General features: G+C 52.5%; 1 protein-coding gene across 1 annotated transcript; it reads left to right on the forward strand.

The window, feature by feature from the left end:
• Positions 1–8,268: 8,268 nt before the first annotated feature.
• Positions 8,269–12,152, forward strand: GP1BA (glycoprotein Ib platelet subunit alpha). Its single transcript, XM_090028790.1, has 2 exons — positions 8,269–8,378; positions 9,615–12,152. The coding sequence occupies exon 2, from the start codon at positions 9,618–9,620 to the stop codon at positions 11,610–11,612; it is 1,995 nt and encodes a 664-aa protein (XP_089884916.1). The 5' UTR covers positions 8,269–8,378; positions 9,615–9,617; the 3' UTR covers positions 11,613–12,152.
• Positions 12,153–13,781: the final 1,629 nt, after the last annotated feature.

Here is a 13,781-nt window from a genome sequence, read left to right on the forward strand (position 1 = left end):
GGACGGATAATAGAAGATGGTTAATAGCCTTCAGGCTCCTGCTTGTGTATGAGACCCTGTGCTCCAGCTGGGCTCTTTCCTTCTTTCTCTGAGTGCTTTCAGCTCATCTCCTCTGTAACTCCTGAAATCGAACATGGATGATCTTTATGGTGCCCAGTTCTGGGAAGGGGCTGTGGGGATGAACAGGCCCAAACCCTCAGAACCTGCTGGGTGATGGGAACAGGCTGCCTCCATGCCTGGGACCACCTTAGGGGTTGGCCACTGAATGAGCAGAGCTTTCCCCAGGTCTTGCCAGGACCAGGGCTGCTCTTTTGTAAAGTGAAAGGTGGGAACCACACTGAGTTAGAAGAGCCCCCACTGGTTTCCTACAGAGTACAGTGGAGTTGCTCATCACCAGCTGGGGGAGCCTGGGCCCCAGGGTGGCTTTTGCTGAACAGCTCTTCTCTTTCCCTCCAGCTCCCTAAGATTCAGTTGCCCAGCGAGAAGGATGAAGACCTGGTCCCCAAGCCCCCACCTAGCACACCTTTGTCAAAGGTGAGGGCTCGGAGGGTCCTGTTTCCTCCCCTAGATGAGGGAAATAGGATGGCACAGCTAAGCAGTCGTATGTGCAGAAGTGAGGGGAGTGGCTGTGGGCACTGGCAGAGCCATCCCCTGTGCCCAGGAGACCCAGCTGGTGACTGACCGGCTGGATGTGGCCAGAGGAGCTGGTAGGGTCGGCTAGTTCTTTGTGGCCCCAGGAGTCCCCATGACAGGCTGGCCCCAGCCATGTTATACAGAGCAGGAGCTTGGGCTGCTCTCACTGCTGGCAGCTTGCCTGGGGGCTTCCCATCTACCCAGCCCATCCTGTGCTGATCCCAAAAGCCTCTACCCTGGCCCCAGAATTCACCACCCCAGGACCATCAGCCCTAGCTCAGCAGCAGTGTCTGACTGGATGGCTTTGTCTTCAGCCAGTTGACCCAAATGAATGCCCCTCTCCTTTAGCAAGGACCCGAGACCCCTCATGGCCCTCTTCTCCTGCTCCACCCTCAAGACAGAAACCCAGATCTAGACAGGCCCAGACTCAGGGGATGCTGTACGTGGTGTAAAGGATGGCACAAGCTCTTTCCAGCACCTCGGGATCCCCTGAGCATGGAGAACCATGGCCATATCTATGTGCTTAGGGGAATGCACTATGTTTCCTGGCAGGAGTTTGTTCGTCAGGACAGGAAACTGAAGCAGTGCAATCCTCTGTGGTGGCAAATAAAATTGAGGACCAGGAAAGAAAGCAGTGTGGAGGTCGATTTCTTCCACACCCCTTCATCAAGGCAGATGGAAGCCCAGAGAAAGGTAAGGCCCTTGGGCATGACCCTGTCCTCCTGGAGAGAGGATGCATCCAGGGGATTGCTGAGGGGTGGCTGCTGGAGCTGCTGGGCTTGGTGTGTTGGACACACACAGACATGAATGAGCAGTCTGGGAATCTGTGCCCACGTGCAAGTGTGCCCCGTGGAGTTTGTGCATGCCCATGTGCACTCAAGAAGGGTCTGTGCACATATGTGCATCTCTGGTAGTGCATGAGAATTGATGACAGGTGTGTGCCAGCCTGGGGGTTGGCTTTGGCAAGTGTACATGCACCTGTTCATATATCGTGAGGGTCTGTGTGTGCTGGCATTTCTGCCCAGTGTGTGAACACAGATGTGTGCATTGATGGACAGGCATGCACAGGCATGATTTGTCCCTGCAGTGCAGGTGGGGCAGCTGCTGTGTCTTTGGGGCCATGTCTCAGGGGGGTCACTCACTGTGCCAACTCCTGCTTCATTCTCTCCCATGAAAGATCCAGCTCCTGAGACAACAGTCTGGAAAACTGGACAAGAAGCAAGTGGTGCTGCAGGAGAAAGTGGAGCAGCTGCCACACAAAATAACTGGGCCCAGGTAGGAGAATAAGAGTGATGAAGGGCTCATCATTGGACCCATGTGGTTGTGGGCTGGAGGGTAACAACTGCTAGCATGGCAATTAAGGGCTTGGCAGGGCTGGTTTTGATAGCAGGGAGCTTGAGTGATTTTGGGCTGTTCCCTCTAGGGCCTCTGACACTTTTTCCTCCTCTCTGGGCTACCTCTTCTTACAGGCCCCCTGGATCCTCTCCCCAAGCAGGACCCTTCCCCACCTCAAGGCAGAGAGCATCTCCACAAGGAGTCATCACCCCCCTTACCCAGGGAGGCTCTTGCCTGGGTCTGGGGCTCTGCATGTATGCTGCTCTATCTACAGGCCTGGCGCCCAAAGGGATGAGCTGCTCTAGCTTGCCAGGGCAGTGGCGACAAGCCCCCTTTGGCCAGAAAGGGAGGCACTGTGCTCTGTGCAGGGACAGTGGAGCCTGCACAGAGCATAGATCTGAAAGGCCCAAAACAGCTGTGGGAAGGTGGGGGGAGCATCCCCAGCACTGGCAGGAAGGGGCAGTTAAAAGTCAGGCGGTGTCCTGCTTGGCCCAGACAGCTTCTGTCAGAAACCAGTGTGGCCACAACATGGACTATCATTTGGAGCCATTTGTGCCCTAACCTATGGGGGCTTCAGCCTGTTCCTAACACAGCTCTTGATTTTCCCTTGTCTTGCAGTAGGAGGAATCTGGAACACACCATGGATTTCAGAGCCAGGCGCTCCAGCCATGTCACATCAAGATTTCCCCAGATCTAATCTCAACTCAAAATCTAATAAATTGTTCTTTTTAAAATTCAACCAGGCTCAGGACATCATTAGGGACAGTGGTTGGTACTACGTGGCAGGGAGGATGTGGGGGTTGAAAGGTGGGAGAAAGACATTAATGTCAGATGTGGATGCCTAGGATAATTTTTGCCCCAAACTACTGAAAGGATCAGCACATGAGAAAGCCCAGATCTTTGCCAACTGGTCCCCTTGGTGTAGTGCTCTTTGATGAGAGAATAGCAAGTGTAGTGCTTATATATAAGGAAGGGAGAAAGGGCATCCAACTCCAATAGTATTTATGTTTGAAGAACAAATTGTGAAGGGAAGAGCGATCGACAACATGAATATACAGAAACCAGGACAAAACACAATGGGGTTTATCCAAGGAAAATGGTGTCAATATATTTATCTCTCCATGGCAAGAGAGCCAATTTCATAGAAAAGGGCAATACTATGGACTTAACTGATCTATATTCAAACAGAGCTGTTGACCGTATGACACCTGGGAAATTCTTGGCCCACCTGGGGAAGATGGGGATAGATCCTGAAATTGTGGAAAATGATGTGTCTCCAGGGGACACAGCAGCATGATCCTCAAAAAGAGTAGGAGTGGGAAAGAGTAACATGGCTGGAGAAACAGTTACCGGAGATGTTCCTCAAGGATTGGGTGCAGCCCCATCCTGTTTAGCGTTTTTTTATTTCAAGATGAAACTCCGTCATTGAAGGTTTCCCTTGCTTTATCCTGTACATGTGTTCGTGGAAAATGGTGCATAATTTGAATTTGCATAAAGGGAACCTGCTATACAGTGTAACAAATAGGGATACATTCCAAGACCTCAACTGTACTGACCCCCAGACCCATTTCTACCACTTTTACAAGACAATTTCGGTACTAACCAACAGCAGACAATACACACAAGCACAGGGCACCATCATAATGGGGATGGCAACTACAGAAACGTGTCGCAGACAACGAGCGAGGAGCACAGATCCACACAGGGGATTATATTTCAGTGTGTGTCACTCCCACAATGCACTGCACAAAGCAGCTGACTGTGGGCTTCCTCCACACCACTTGCATCAGAGTGAATTTACCTTGCATACAACAAATTTTTGGTATAAAAAGGATCATTGCATAAGAGCGAACCGGCACGAACAGAACCTGCATAACGTGAGGGAAACCTGTAGTTGATGGAAGGGGCAGTATAATAGGAGAGGGAGCTTTGGGGCCAACAATCAGCCTGTGTTATTGATCTGCAGTCTCAAAAGTCCCCATATTGCAATGAGACAGGATGGGGCCACAATGACAATAAACGTGACTTTGGCTAAAGAAACTTGTCTGGCATGAATAATGAATGCCCCCAGAGGCTGGGGGACAGGGGGGGAGGCATGGTGACTGCCCGCAGGTGGCAGTGGCGAGGGCATGGTGGCAGTGAGTGGGGAGCTTCTGTGGGCAGCCACAGCAGTGTTGGTGCAGGGGGTAGGGGGCGGCAGGTGGCTGGTGAGTGCTGACTGGTGGTCAGTGACCACCCGCAGTGTTGGTGGCGGCCAGGATGAAGGTAGCAGTTCACCCAGCCCTGTAAGGACAAGAGATGCCCCCCCTTCATAGATTTAACCCTTGTTAAATGCTGAGGGATGTAACACCCTCAGGGAAAGGGTTTGTATCAGAAGAATCCCCTTGTGGTCCAGGTGGAAGGAGCTGCTTTGTCCCTTTGTCCTCCCTGGAGCTCCTGTGAGATGGCAGTCATCACTTTGTATGGGAAGAGGTGTTTTCTTATGGCTGTGTTGCCTGATAGCACAGTAGCTTGGGAAGGGTCACTGGGCTCCTGGATTCAGACATAAGAGCTGGCAGGATGGGCTTATTCTTCCAGCCCCAGGAGTCCCCATTACAGGCTGGCCCCTGCAATATTGTCCAGAGCAGGAGCTCAGGCTGTCTTCACTGCAGGTGGCTTGTCTTATGGCTTTATTTTAGCCCTCCCCATTCATCGACCCCATCTTCCACTGATCCCACAAGCCTCTGCCCTGGCCCCAGCCCTCACAGTTCACTACCCCAGGCCCGTCAGCCCTGCAGCCCTGGCTCAGCAGCAGTGTCTGGCTTTGTCAGGTGGACATCCCTCTCCTTCAGCAGGGACCTGAGACCTCTCATAAGCACAGACAATGAAAACCCTCTTCTGCTTCACCCTCAAGACTGAAACCCAGGTCTGGAGAGTGCCTGCGAGAGCTCTTCTCTCCTTCCGGACCAGAGGAACGTCACTTTGGCAGTGAACCTGAAGCAGAGTCCCAAAGAAGGAGCCCAGTGCCAATTAGCTCTGCAGCCTTTTAGTGCAGTCACACCTTGGTACAGCTCAGGCCTGGGACTCCTGGAGTCTCCTCATTGCTTTGTCTGCCAAGGCTAGCAGGAAAGGGGTGAATCTGGGGGGAAACCTCCTGGCATGGATAACCGTGGCCTGTGAAGGGATCCCTACTCAGGTTGGGAGTGTGGCTGTTTACTCAGGGGGAATCTCGCAGTCAGGAGAGGGCCTCTCTCCAGGAAAGCCTACCAGTTGTTGAACATCCCAGGCCTTCCTCACTATGTCACTCTGTGAGTTCAGTACTATATTATACCTTCTCCCTCCTTTTTTAAGGAATGGAAGAATTCATCTGAAGACTACACGACTTTTTGAGTGCCTTCCGCAGCTGGGCATAGGCATCCTTGATGCCTCCGAATGGGAATACTGTAGTAGCAATTATCTAAATGGAAGTTCTGCACTGCTCCCATCAGGTTCCTTTTCAGCCATTTGTCCACATCTTATATCCTTGCTCCTTCCCCCTGCATACTTTTTTTACTCTCCACATCCTCACTGGGGACAGACCTACCAATTCCTTCGACCAAGGAGTCCACAGACACACAGGCCTGGTGGGAATCCCAGGTCCTTTTCCTCTGGTTTTTCCATCCTGTTGTTTCATGCATGTAGGAGTGGGCCCAGTGCCAGGCTAGCAGGGAGGCTGGGGGTCAGGGTTCAAAAGCACTGGCAGAGAGGTTTGTTGGGTGAGGGTGGGCAGCAACAGAGCTAGGATAGCCAAGGGTGGTGAGTCCGGCTCAAGGAGTACAAGAAAGATGCAAATGGAAGAAGCCCAAATCTGGGATAGTAAAGGGAACCAGACCAGGACTTTAAGGCATTGACAAGAACAAGTTTAGGTGAAGCCCACCACTGGGATGGCAGCGGGTTATAAATCAGGACTGAGGGGCGTTGGCCAAACTGTCTGTGGCAGGGGGAGAGCCCTGGACTGGGCTATCAGAGGCACTTCGGGGGCAGAGTGGTACTACTGTGGCACATGGAAACACCTGTCTGAGCTCTGGTAGAGTCTGTTGATCCTGGATAGGCCTCATCAGCCATCTTTGGATGCACAGAAAGGGCAATCGTGGAAGACAATGATCCTTGGGTCCAAGGGATTGCTGAAGAAAAAAAAGGAGGCACTATTATACTGTGCTCCTGTTCATGCAACACCGAACAGATAGGTCCCCATACGGCAACTTAGCATGTTGAGCTCCTTACATGAAATCAATGCTCTCTAGTCTCACCCAACTGCTCCCCCCTGTGTTTAAGCATGGATGCTCTTCCCCTGATAGCAGCAAGATGCTATTTATTATAGGCACCATTCATTAGAGCTGTTAAACACCAAACAACAGTGGGATTCAAACCCACATCCCCCAACAGGCTGCAGACTAAACCCTGAATCTTTGACCACTGAGCGACATGGGCCGCTTAGCTGCACCTTTCTTTCCCTATTCTAGCCTGATCTCATCCAACTTCTGCCTCAATCCTTTCCTATTCAATATCTATAAAATCCTTAGTCTGTCTGTCTGTAACCCTTTATTTGCACTCTGATTGGCTGAGTGAAGCAACCAATCAGAGGGCTCCAAGAGCGTTCGGCCAGGAGGCGGGGCAGCGGAGGGCTGCCATGATGGCGGGGACGCTGGGGATGGAGCGGGGGGTGGGGGAGCAGGCCCAACAACAGCCCTGGGGATTGGGGCCCCCTGAAACGGTGGATTTAGATTTAATACAGGTAAATTAGGGGGATCTGGGAAAATGCCTAACCATTTCATGTCAACATTTTTAATATGAAATGGGTTTTTGCTTTGGAAATGCTGGAACATTTATTGGAGCATTTTGCAAAACAAAGCTTTTTTGGTTTCGAAATTGCCTAAAAATTGACCTAAATTTAAAGAGCAGAGGCTAAATAAAAGGCTTAAATAGACTGAAAATGAAATGAAAAATATTAGGTTAAGCCAAAGGATTGTTTTTTTCATTTGGCAGATCCTTCCTTCACACTCCCTTTCAGTCACCCTGAACTGAATATCGTTGGTGCTCTTTCATTTCATCCACTGGACTGGAGGATTCATTGCTCTCCCAGCCCTCCCCCACTCACCCCACTAAGGCTTTGCGGTCTCCTATCAGTTGTACGAGGGGGCAGAGCCATCAGAACCGACAGTGGGTAGGATGACGAAGGAGAATCCTTTCCTGTGCCTCTAATTCATCTCCTTGCCTACACTCTGGCTGTTTCTTCTGTAGCGAATAATAACCCTTAACAATCTCTGAGCACAGTTAACCCGCACCAGGCTGACAATTCCTCGCTCTATGCTGAGAGGCAGCTGCCTCTGGGGTGGGGCAGAAGAGATGGGTATACAAAGGTCCCTTGACAAGTTAGATAGGCTTCCCTTGCACATCACTGAGATACAGTTGCCACTGAGGTGGGTGGCAGGAGCTGCTCAAAAATGGTGCTTTCATAGGATGCTAAGGTTCAAGTACATCTGGAGTGGGAGACAGAGGTTGTTTGGATAGGGATGTCTTGTTTAGGGCTGGGATAAAGCCTCTTCTGGGGTCAGACAGAGACTGATTGCAGAGGGATGTCAGTGGGCACTGAGATGCAGCTGCTTCTGGGCTGGACAGTTGTACAGGGACCACTAGTGCAATACTGAGATGAAGCCAAGATGGGGCATGTGGGGACTGTTTAATGCCATTGATGCCTACCTAGCTGGGATCATTTGATCCCAGTTTTTTCTCCTGCCCACGCGGGGGGTCAGACTTGAAGATCTACAAGGTCCCTTCTGACCCGACTTCTATGATTCTATGATTGTTGGTCCAGTGGCCCCTTGCCGACAGCAAAGACACTACCAGTCCTGGGCTGGGGCAATGATGTGTGGCAAATACCAGGTGGCAGGGTGTTGTTTGACCTGGGGTCTTCGCTGCTAGGAGCATAGAGGTGGGAACATGCTGTGCCAGGCTCTCATCTCGACATCTTAGGAAACCCCAGCAGCTGTGGGTGCAGATCCAGGGCAGGGCTGAGGGATCTCAGACTCAACAGGGGTTAACCCCTAGTTCAGAGAGGTGTGACACAGTTGGGGAGTGAGTCCAGAAAGGGCAGGGGAGAGGTATCCTAGTGTAAAGGTGCAGCTGTTTCTAGGGTGAGGTGATTTGTTGTGGGAGTGTTCAGAGGCACAAATGAACACTGCTGTGAGCTTTCCATGTGTTCATTTGGGGGTAGGGAAAGTGGGAGTGTAACAGGATCTGGTTTGTAAGTCAGAGGAAACCACAGCTCCGTCCCCAGCAGCTGCAGATGCTGATAGCAGAACTGGGCACAACTAGTCCTGGCACAGTCAGCACAGCAGCTCACTCCACAGCAGGTGGCAAAGCAGGGAGAGTGACCTCATCAGAGCCCAGGGGTAAGTCTGGGGGAAGGATGAACCTGTCAGAGGGGCAAGCACTGAGATGCACCCGCTTCTGGGTGGGGCAGCCACTTGTACAGGGGGCCTTCCTGGCATGCTAGAGGCTTTCACTGTATCCTGCCCTGCCACTGTATGCAGCACTGGAGGAGGTGCTGAGCAGCAGTGGCAGGCAAATCCAGGATGGGCATCACTATGTGGGGCAGAATGGTTTCTCCTGGCTGGACTGAGTATCACCAGCAAAAGGGGAGAGGAGCAAAGGTTATTTGGGCAGATGGAGGTACAGGGGGGTTGTTCAGAAATGCTGAGAGTGACCTGAAAAGTGGGGATGAGGTGCTGCCAGTTCAAAGACTCCTTGTCATTGGCACCAAGGCAGATCAGGCGGGAGGTTTTGATATAGTGGCACCATCATCTTGAGTCAGTGGAGGTGGCTCCCCAGTACAGTCAGCCTGGAGTTAGTTAACCTCTTTACTGCTCCTGGCAGGAGCAAGGGCAGGGGCACTAAGGACCCAGTCATTTTTGGAGCCAGTGTGTGCTCAGGGGAGCTTGACATTGCTGTGATACCCCGCCTCCTGTGGGTCTCCTCATTGCACTGGTCTGAAACCCAAGCTGAAAAGCATTTTAAAAATATCACCGTGTAGTAGAGGTGGCACCCCTGTCCAGACGTAGACAGGACTCCCTACAAGAGCCTTATAGTTAGCTTTCCACTGGCCAGCTTCCAATGGGAGGATCTTGGCTGCATGCTGACTTTGTGGAAATGGGAGACTCCTCCCTAGCTTGCTCCTGAGGCCATAAGGCTGAGGGCAAGTGAAACTCATGGGCATCCAAACCCCAAGCCTCTGGGCTTCAGCCTGCATGTAGGATGCCCGCCAAAGGATTTGGAAGTATCTGAAGCCCCTGACTGAAAAGTCCGAGGTAGAGGATACTTGCTGGTAGTAGGGTCATGTATGGTTTTTGAATGATTCAAAAGATTTGGAACTGATCTAGCTCATTTGACCTGGAACATGAAAACATTTCGTGTGTGTGTGTGTGTGTGTGTGTGTGTAAAAAAAGTGTAGTTGGGGCAATGTGAGATCCAGGCCCATCCTGGCCACGGTAGAGATGTGAGAGGAAAAGACCTGCTGGGCTGAGCTTCCGAAAAGGCCCGTTGGATCCTGCTGCAGTCCACACTGGGTCCAGACAGACTGTGTCTGTGTGTGTGCTCCTCCCTTGAGTGTGCTGTTTCTCTCTTCCCAGCCCATGCTGCCCCCTGCCCTCACCCATCTGGCCCTCCTGGCCCTGGTCTCTGTGGCCGGTGCTGTGGAACAAGGGGAGCTGTGTCAGATTGAGATGAACAACATCAAAGGGAAACTCCAGGCCAACTGCACTTGGCTGGCGCTCAGCACAGTGCCCTCCCAGCTGCCCAAAGACACCGGCATCCTGCTGCTTGGTTCCAACCACCTGGCGTCTGTCTCCACCAGCTCCTTCGAGTACCTTCCTATGCTGGTTGACCTGGACTTGTCACACAATGGCTTGAAATCGTTCCATGCTGGGCCACCTTTGCTCCAGCTTCAGGAGCTCATTCTGTCTCACAATGCTCTGGGAGCCTTGCCCCCGCTGCAGGGCCTGCCTGCCCTTCTCTGCCTGGGCCTGGCTCACAACAGCATCAAGGATCTTCCTCTGGGGGCCTTCCGATCCCTGGGGAATTTGAAGGAGTTGGATCTGAAGGGGAACCGGCTGCAAAGGCTGCCCAAGGATGCCTTTGCGGGTCTGGCTGCGCTGCAAGACCTGGACCTGTCCAACAACGCCCTGGAGGAGCTGCCTCTGGGGCTGCTGACTGAGTTGGAGTCACTGGACACCCTGAGGCTGCCAGGGAACCGTCTCCGTACTGTGCCTACTGACTTCTTTCCTAAGAGTCATAGCTTCCCTTATGTCTTCCTGGACAAGAACCCCTGGCACTGTGACTGCAGCCTGGCCTACCTGCGGGACTGGATCACCGAGAACGATGGCAGCATCTACTACCAGGAGGAAGGGCTGGACAAGACAATGGTGGAGAATGATGCAGAAAGTGTCAAATGCGACTCACCTGCCCGATACAAAGGGACCCCAGTCATCCACTTCATGCAAGTCTGCTCCAAGGGGGGGGACAGGGACACCTCTGGGCATGAGCCAGGGCCAACGGACTTTCCCATGTCCCCCATTAGTGTCCCCTTTGCCACCATGGCCTCAACAAGTCCTCTGCCCCCCACTGGGACCCCTGTACCCCCCACTAGTACTCTTGTGCCTCCCACTAGTACCGCTGTTCCCCTTACTGGTACCCATGAAGCCCCTGCTAGTACCTCCATTCCCCTTACTAGTACCCCTGTACCTCCCACTAGTACCCTTGTTCCCTCTAACAGTACCCCTGTACCCCCCACTACTACCACTGAGCACCATACTCTTGTGCCTCCCAGCAGTGCCCCTTCCATAACCATGGCTTCCACCTCCTCTTCACCCCCTGCCCCCAGTACCCCAGGGACTTCCACTATTAGTACTATTATCTCATCTCTCAGCACCCATGTGCCTCTTATCACCTTTAAACCCACCCCATCCAGCCCTCTGCCACATGTGCCCCATCACCAGCCATCCCCTTCTCCAAGACCTCCCCCCGTTTGTTCATGTCTCACCTCCCCGGCCAAGCTGCCGAGTGTGGGCCATCACCTGGGTGGAAAAGGCCACTCGTGGGGGCATTGGGTATTGGCTCACTGCTGCCTGCTCCACCTGGTGCTCTACCTTGCCTCTTTGGTGCTGCTGGTGCTGCCTACACTGGTTCTGCTTGGGTGGCTGGCCTGGTTATGTCTGGTCTGGAAACAGCCAACCCCAAGAGCCTCACAATGGATGCAGAGAGTGCACTACCAGCTGCTTGAGCAGGAGAGTTGGGACGCATCCCCTGCGATGCATCTCAGGAGCCTCAGGAATCCCCCCCACTTCTGTGTCACAAAGGAGCTGCAGATCCTTTATGATCACCCTGCCCCCACCTTCTGCACCACCAAGGAGCTGCAGGTCCGCTGTAGACTCCTCACCCCCATCTTCTGCACTACCAAAGAGCTGCAAGTCCGCAACTACCACTCTGTCCCTGCCTTCCAGTGCATCACCAAGCAGCTGCTGAGTGGAGGACGGGCGGGTCCAGGGAGGTCCCCCTCTGCCTACAGCCTGGACAGAGGCGTGGAGGCCATCGGGGCTGTCAGGGTGAAATATGCCACCAACACTCTCTAAGCAAGGGCAGAATGCCTGAGGCCTTTTGGGTCAAGGAAGGGAGCTTTGCTAGCCAGAAAATATGGTTCTGCTCTCAGCTCTGGTGCTATGATCTGCTGAGCTCTACTCCTCTCTTCCCTTGCCTGTGGTATCACAGTGTTTAGACATCTCCCCTGATAAGCTTCTTTACTGGATGTAATACCCAGGAATCTAGACTGCCAGATACCCATCCATCAACTTGATGGGCAACTCTATCCCTTCTTTTGTCTCCTTGCAATGGCCTGAAATGACTAGCTAATGCGGTTAAGTTTCTACTTAACACCAGACAGTTTTGGGGAGTGGCTTTTGCCCTTGTTTCAGGATGGGAGCTGGGTGCAGAGCTGATGTTTCTCTTGTGACTCTGGCTGTTCTTTCCATTATATGTTAGTAGTGGACCTTGCTGTGAATCCTGTGTCAGGGAACTTCATCTGCTGGCCACAGAATAAAGTCTTGCTTTGATTGCATTTCAAATAAGCAACAGCTCTCTTCTGCTGGGGTCCCTGATGGTTCTGGTGTGGTAGAGTGAATAGAGTGGCTATTTATTTCCTGCAGCCAGTGCCCCCAAGTGGGGCAAGGCCATGTATCACAGTCCCCACCACCCAATAGCCACTCAAATACTACTTTGCATGGTGTTGGGACCTATCTAGAGCAGTCAGCACCCTGTGGCAGGATGTGTCCATACCTCCCAGAGGTGTAACAAGCAGAGTTGGTACCTAGGGCAAACCTTGTGGGAGAGTCTGGTGGGGGTGGGCTGCGGTTCTGAGAGTGGGCTGGGGAGGAGGCTCTTGGGCAGTGGGGACTGTGATACAATTTCCTCCTGAGTTTAAGTATCTGGCCACATCCTCTCCATACACCAACTGATGTATGCAAGCACTGGGGGAGGGAGCCTCATTGCTGAACTACAGGGTGTGCTACCTTGCCCAGTTTCAGTCCCACTACCCCTTTCTCAGCATCCTTGAATGATACAGGCACTGGTTCTCGGGAAAGAGAATCTGGGACACAGTCCCAGATGCCTCACACTCCTGACGATGACACTGGCTGGTCAGTTTTGGGGGCTGAGCGAGTCCACTGCTTGCAAATCCCGAGCCTGAGCAGGATGGGCATGGAAGCAACCTGGAATTTTTTTTTTCAAATTCAGGATGAAAGTCTCATTTCAAGGTTTCCCTCACTGCAACCCAGGAGGTTTGGCCCTTTGGCTGAAACCCCCACAACTCTAAGCCCATGAGCTCAGCTCTGGGTCTGTATGGAGGCCTGAACTCACGTCCCCAGCCCCCACCCCAGCCACAGCCCCTGGGTGTTTTAATGCAAAAATGCACGTTTCTCACTGCAAATCAGTGAGCAGTAAATTGTCTCATTGCAAGCTGAAGGCTTAGATCTGACAGATATGCTCTCTTATGCCTTGTGACAGATATGCTCTCTTGTGGCCTTGGCTCCACCACAATCCGCTGGCTGGGAAATTGGCTTTGTGGTCAGACCCAGAGGGTTGTGATTGATGGCAGTCACTCATCGTGGTGCCCTGTGACCAGCGGGGTCCCTCAAGGCTCTGTCCTGGGACCCATACTGTTCAACATCTTCATTAACGATGTGGACATTGGAGTCAGGAGTGGACTGGCCAAGTTCGCCGATGACACCAAACTTTGGGGCAAAGCATCCACGCCAGAAGATAGGCGGGTGATCCAGGCTGACCTGGACAAGCTCAGCAAATGGGCAGACGAGAACCTCATGGTTTTTAACACCAATAAATGCAAGGTTCTCCACCTTGGGAGGAAAAACCTGCAGCATCCTTATAGGCTCGGCAGTGCTACGTTGGTTAGCACTACAGAAGAAAAAGACTTGGGGGTCATCATTGACCACAAGATGAACATGAGCCTCCAATGCGATGCTGCGGCTAGTAAAGCGACCAAAATGCTGGCGTGCATCCATAGATCCTTCTCGAGCAAATCCCGGGACGTCATTCTCCCCTTGTACTCGGCCTTGGTGAGGCCGCAGCTGGAGTACTGCATCCAGTTTTGGGCTCCACAATTCAAAAAGGATGTGGAGAAGCTTGAGAGAGTCCAGAGGAGAGCCACGCGCATGATCAGAGGTCAGGAAAACAGATCTTACGATGACAGGCTGAGAGCCATGGGACTCTTTAGCCTGGAAAAGCGCAGG

The sequence above is a fragment of the Crocodylus siamensis genome, chromosome 15 (genome assembly GCF_052110815.1).
Source record: "Crocodylus siamensis isolate JL-2025a chromosome 15, ASM5211081v1, whole genome shotgun sequence".
NCBI classification, from domain to species: Eukaryota; Metazoa; Chordata; order Crocodylia; family Crocodylidae; genus Crocodylus; species Crocodylus siamensis.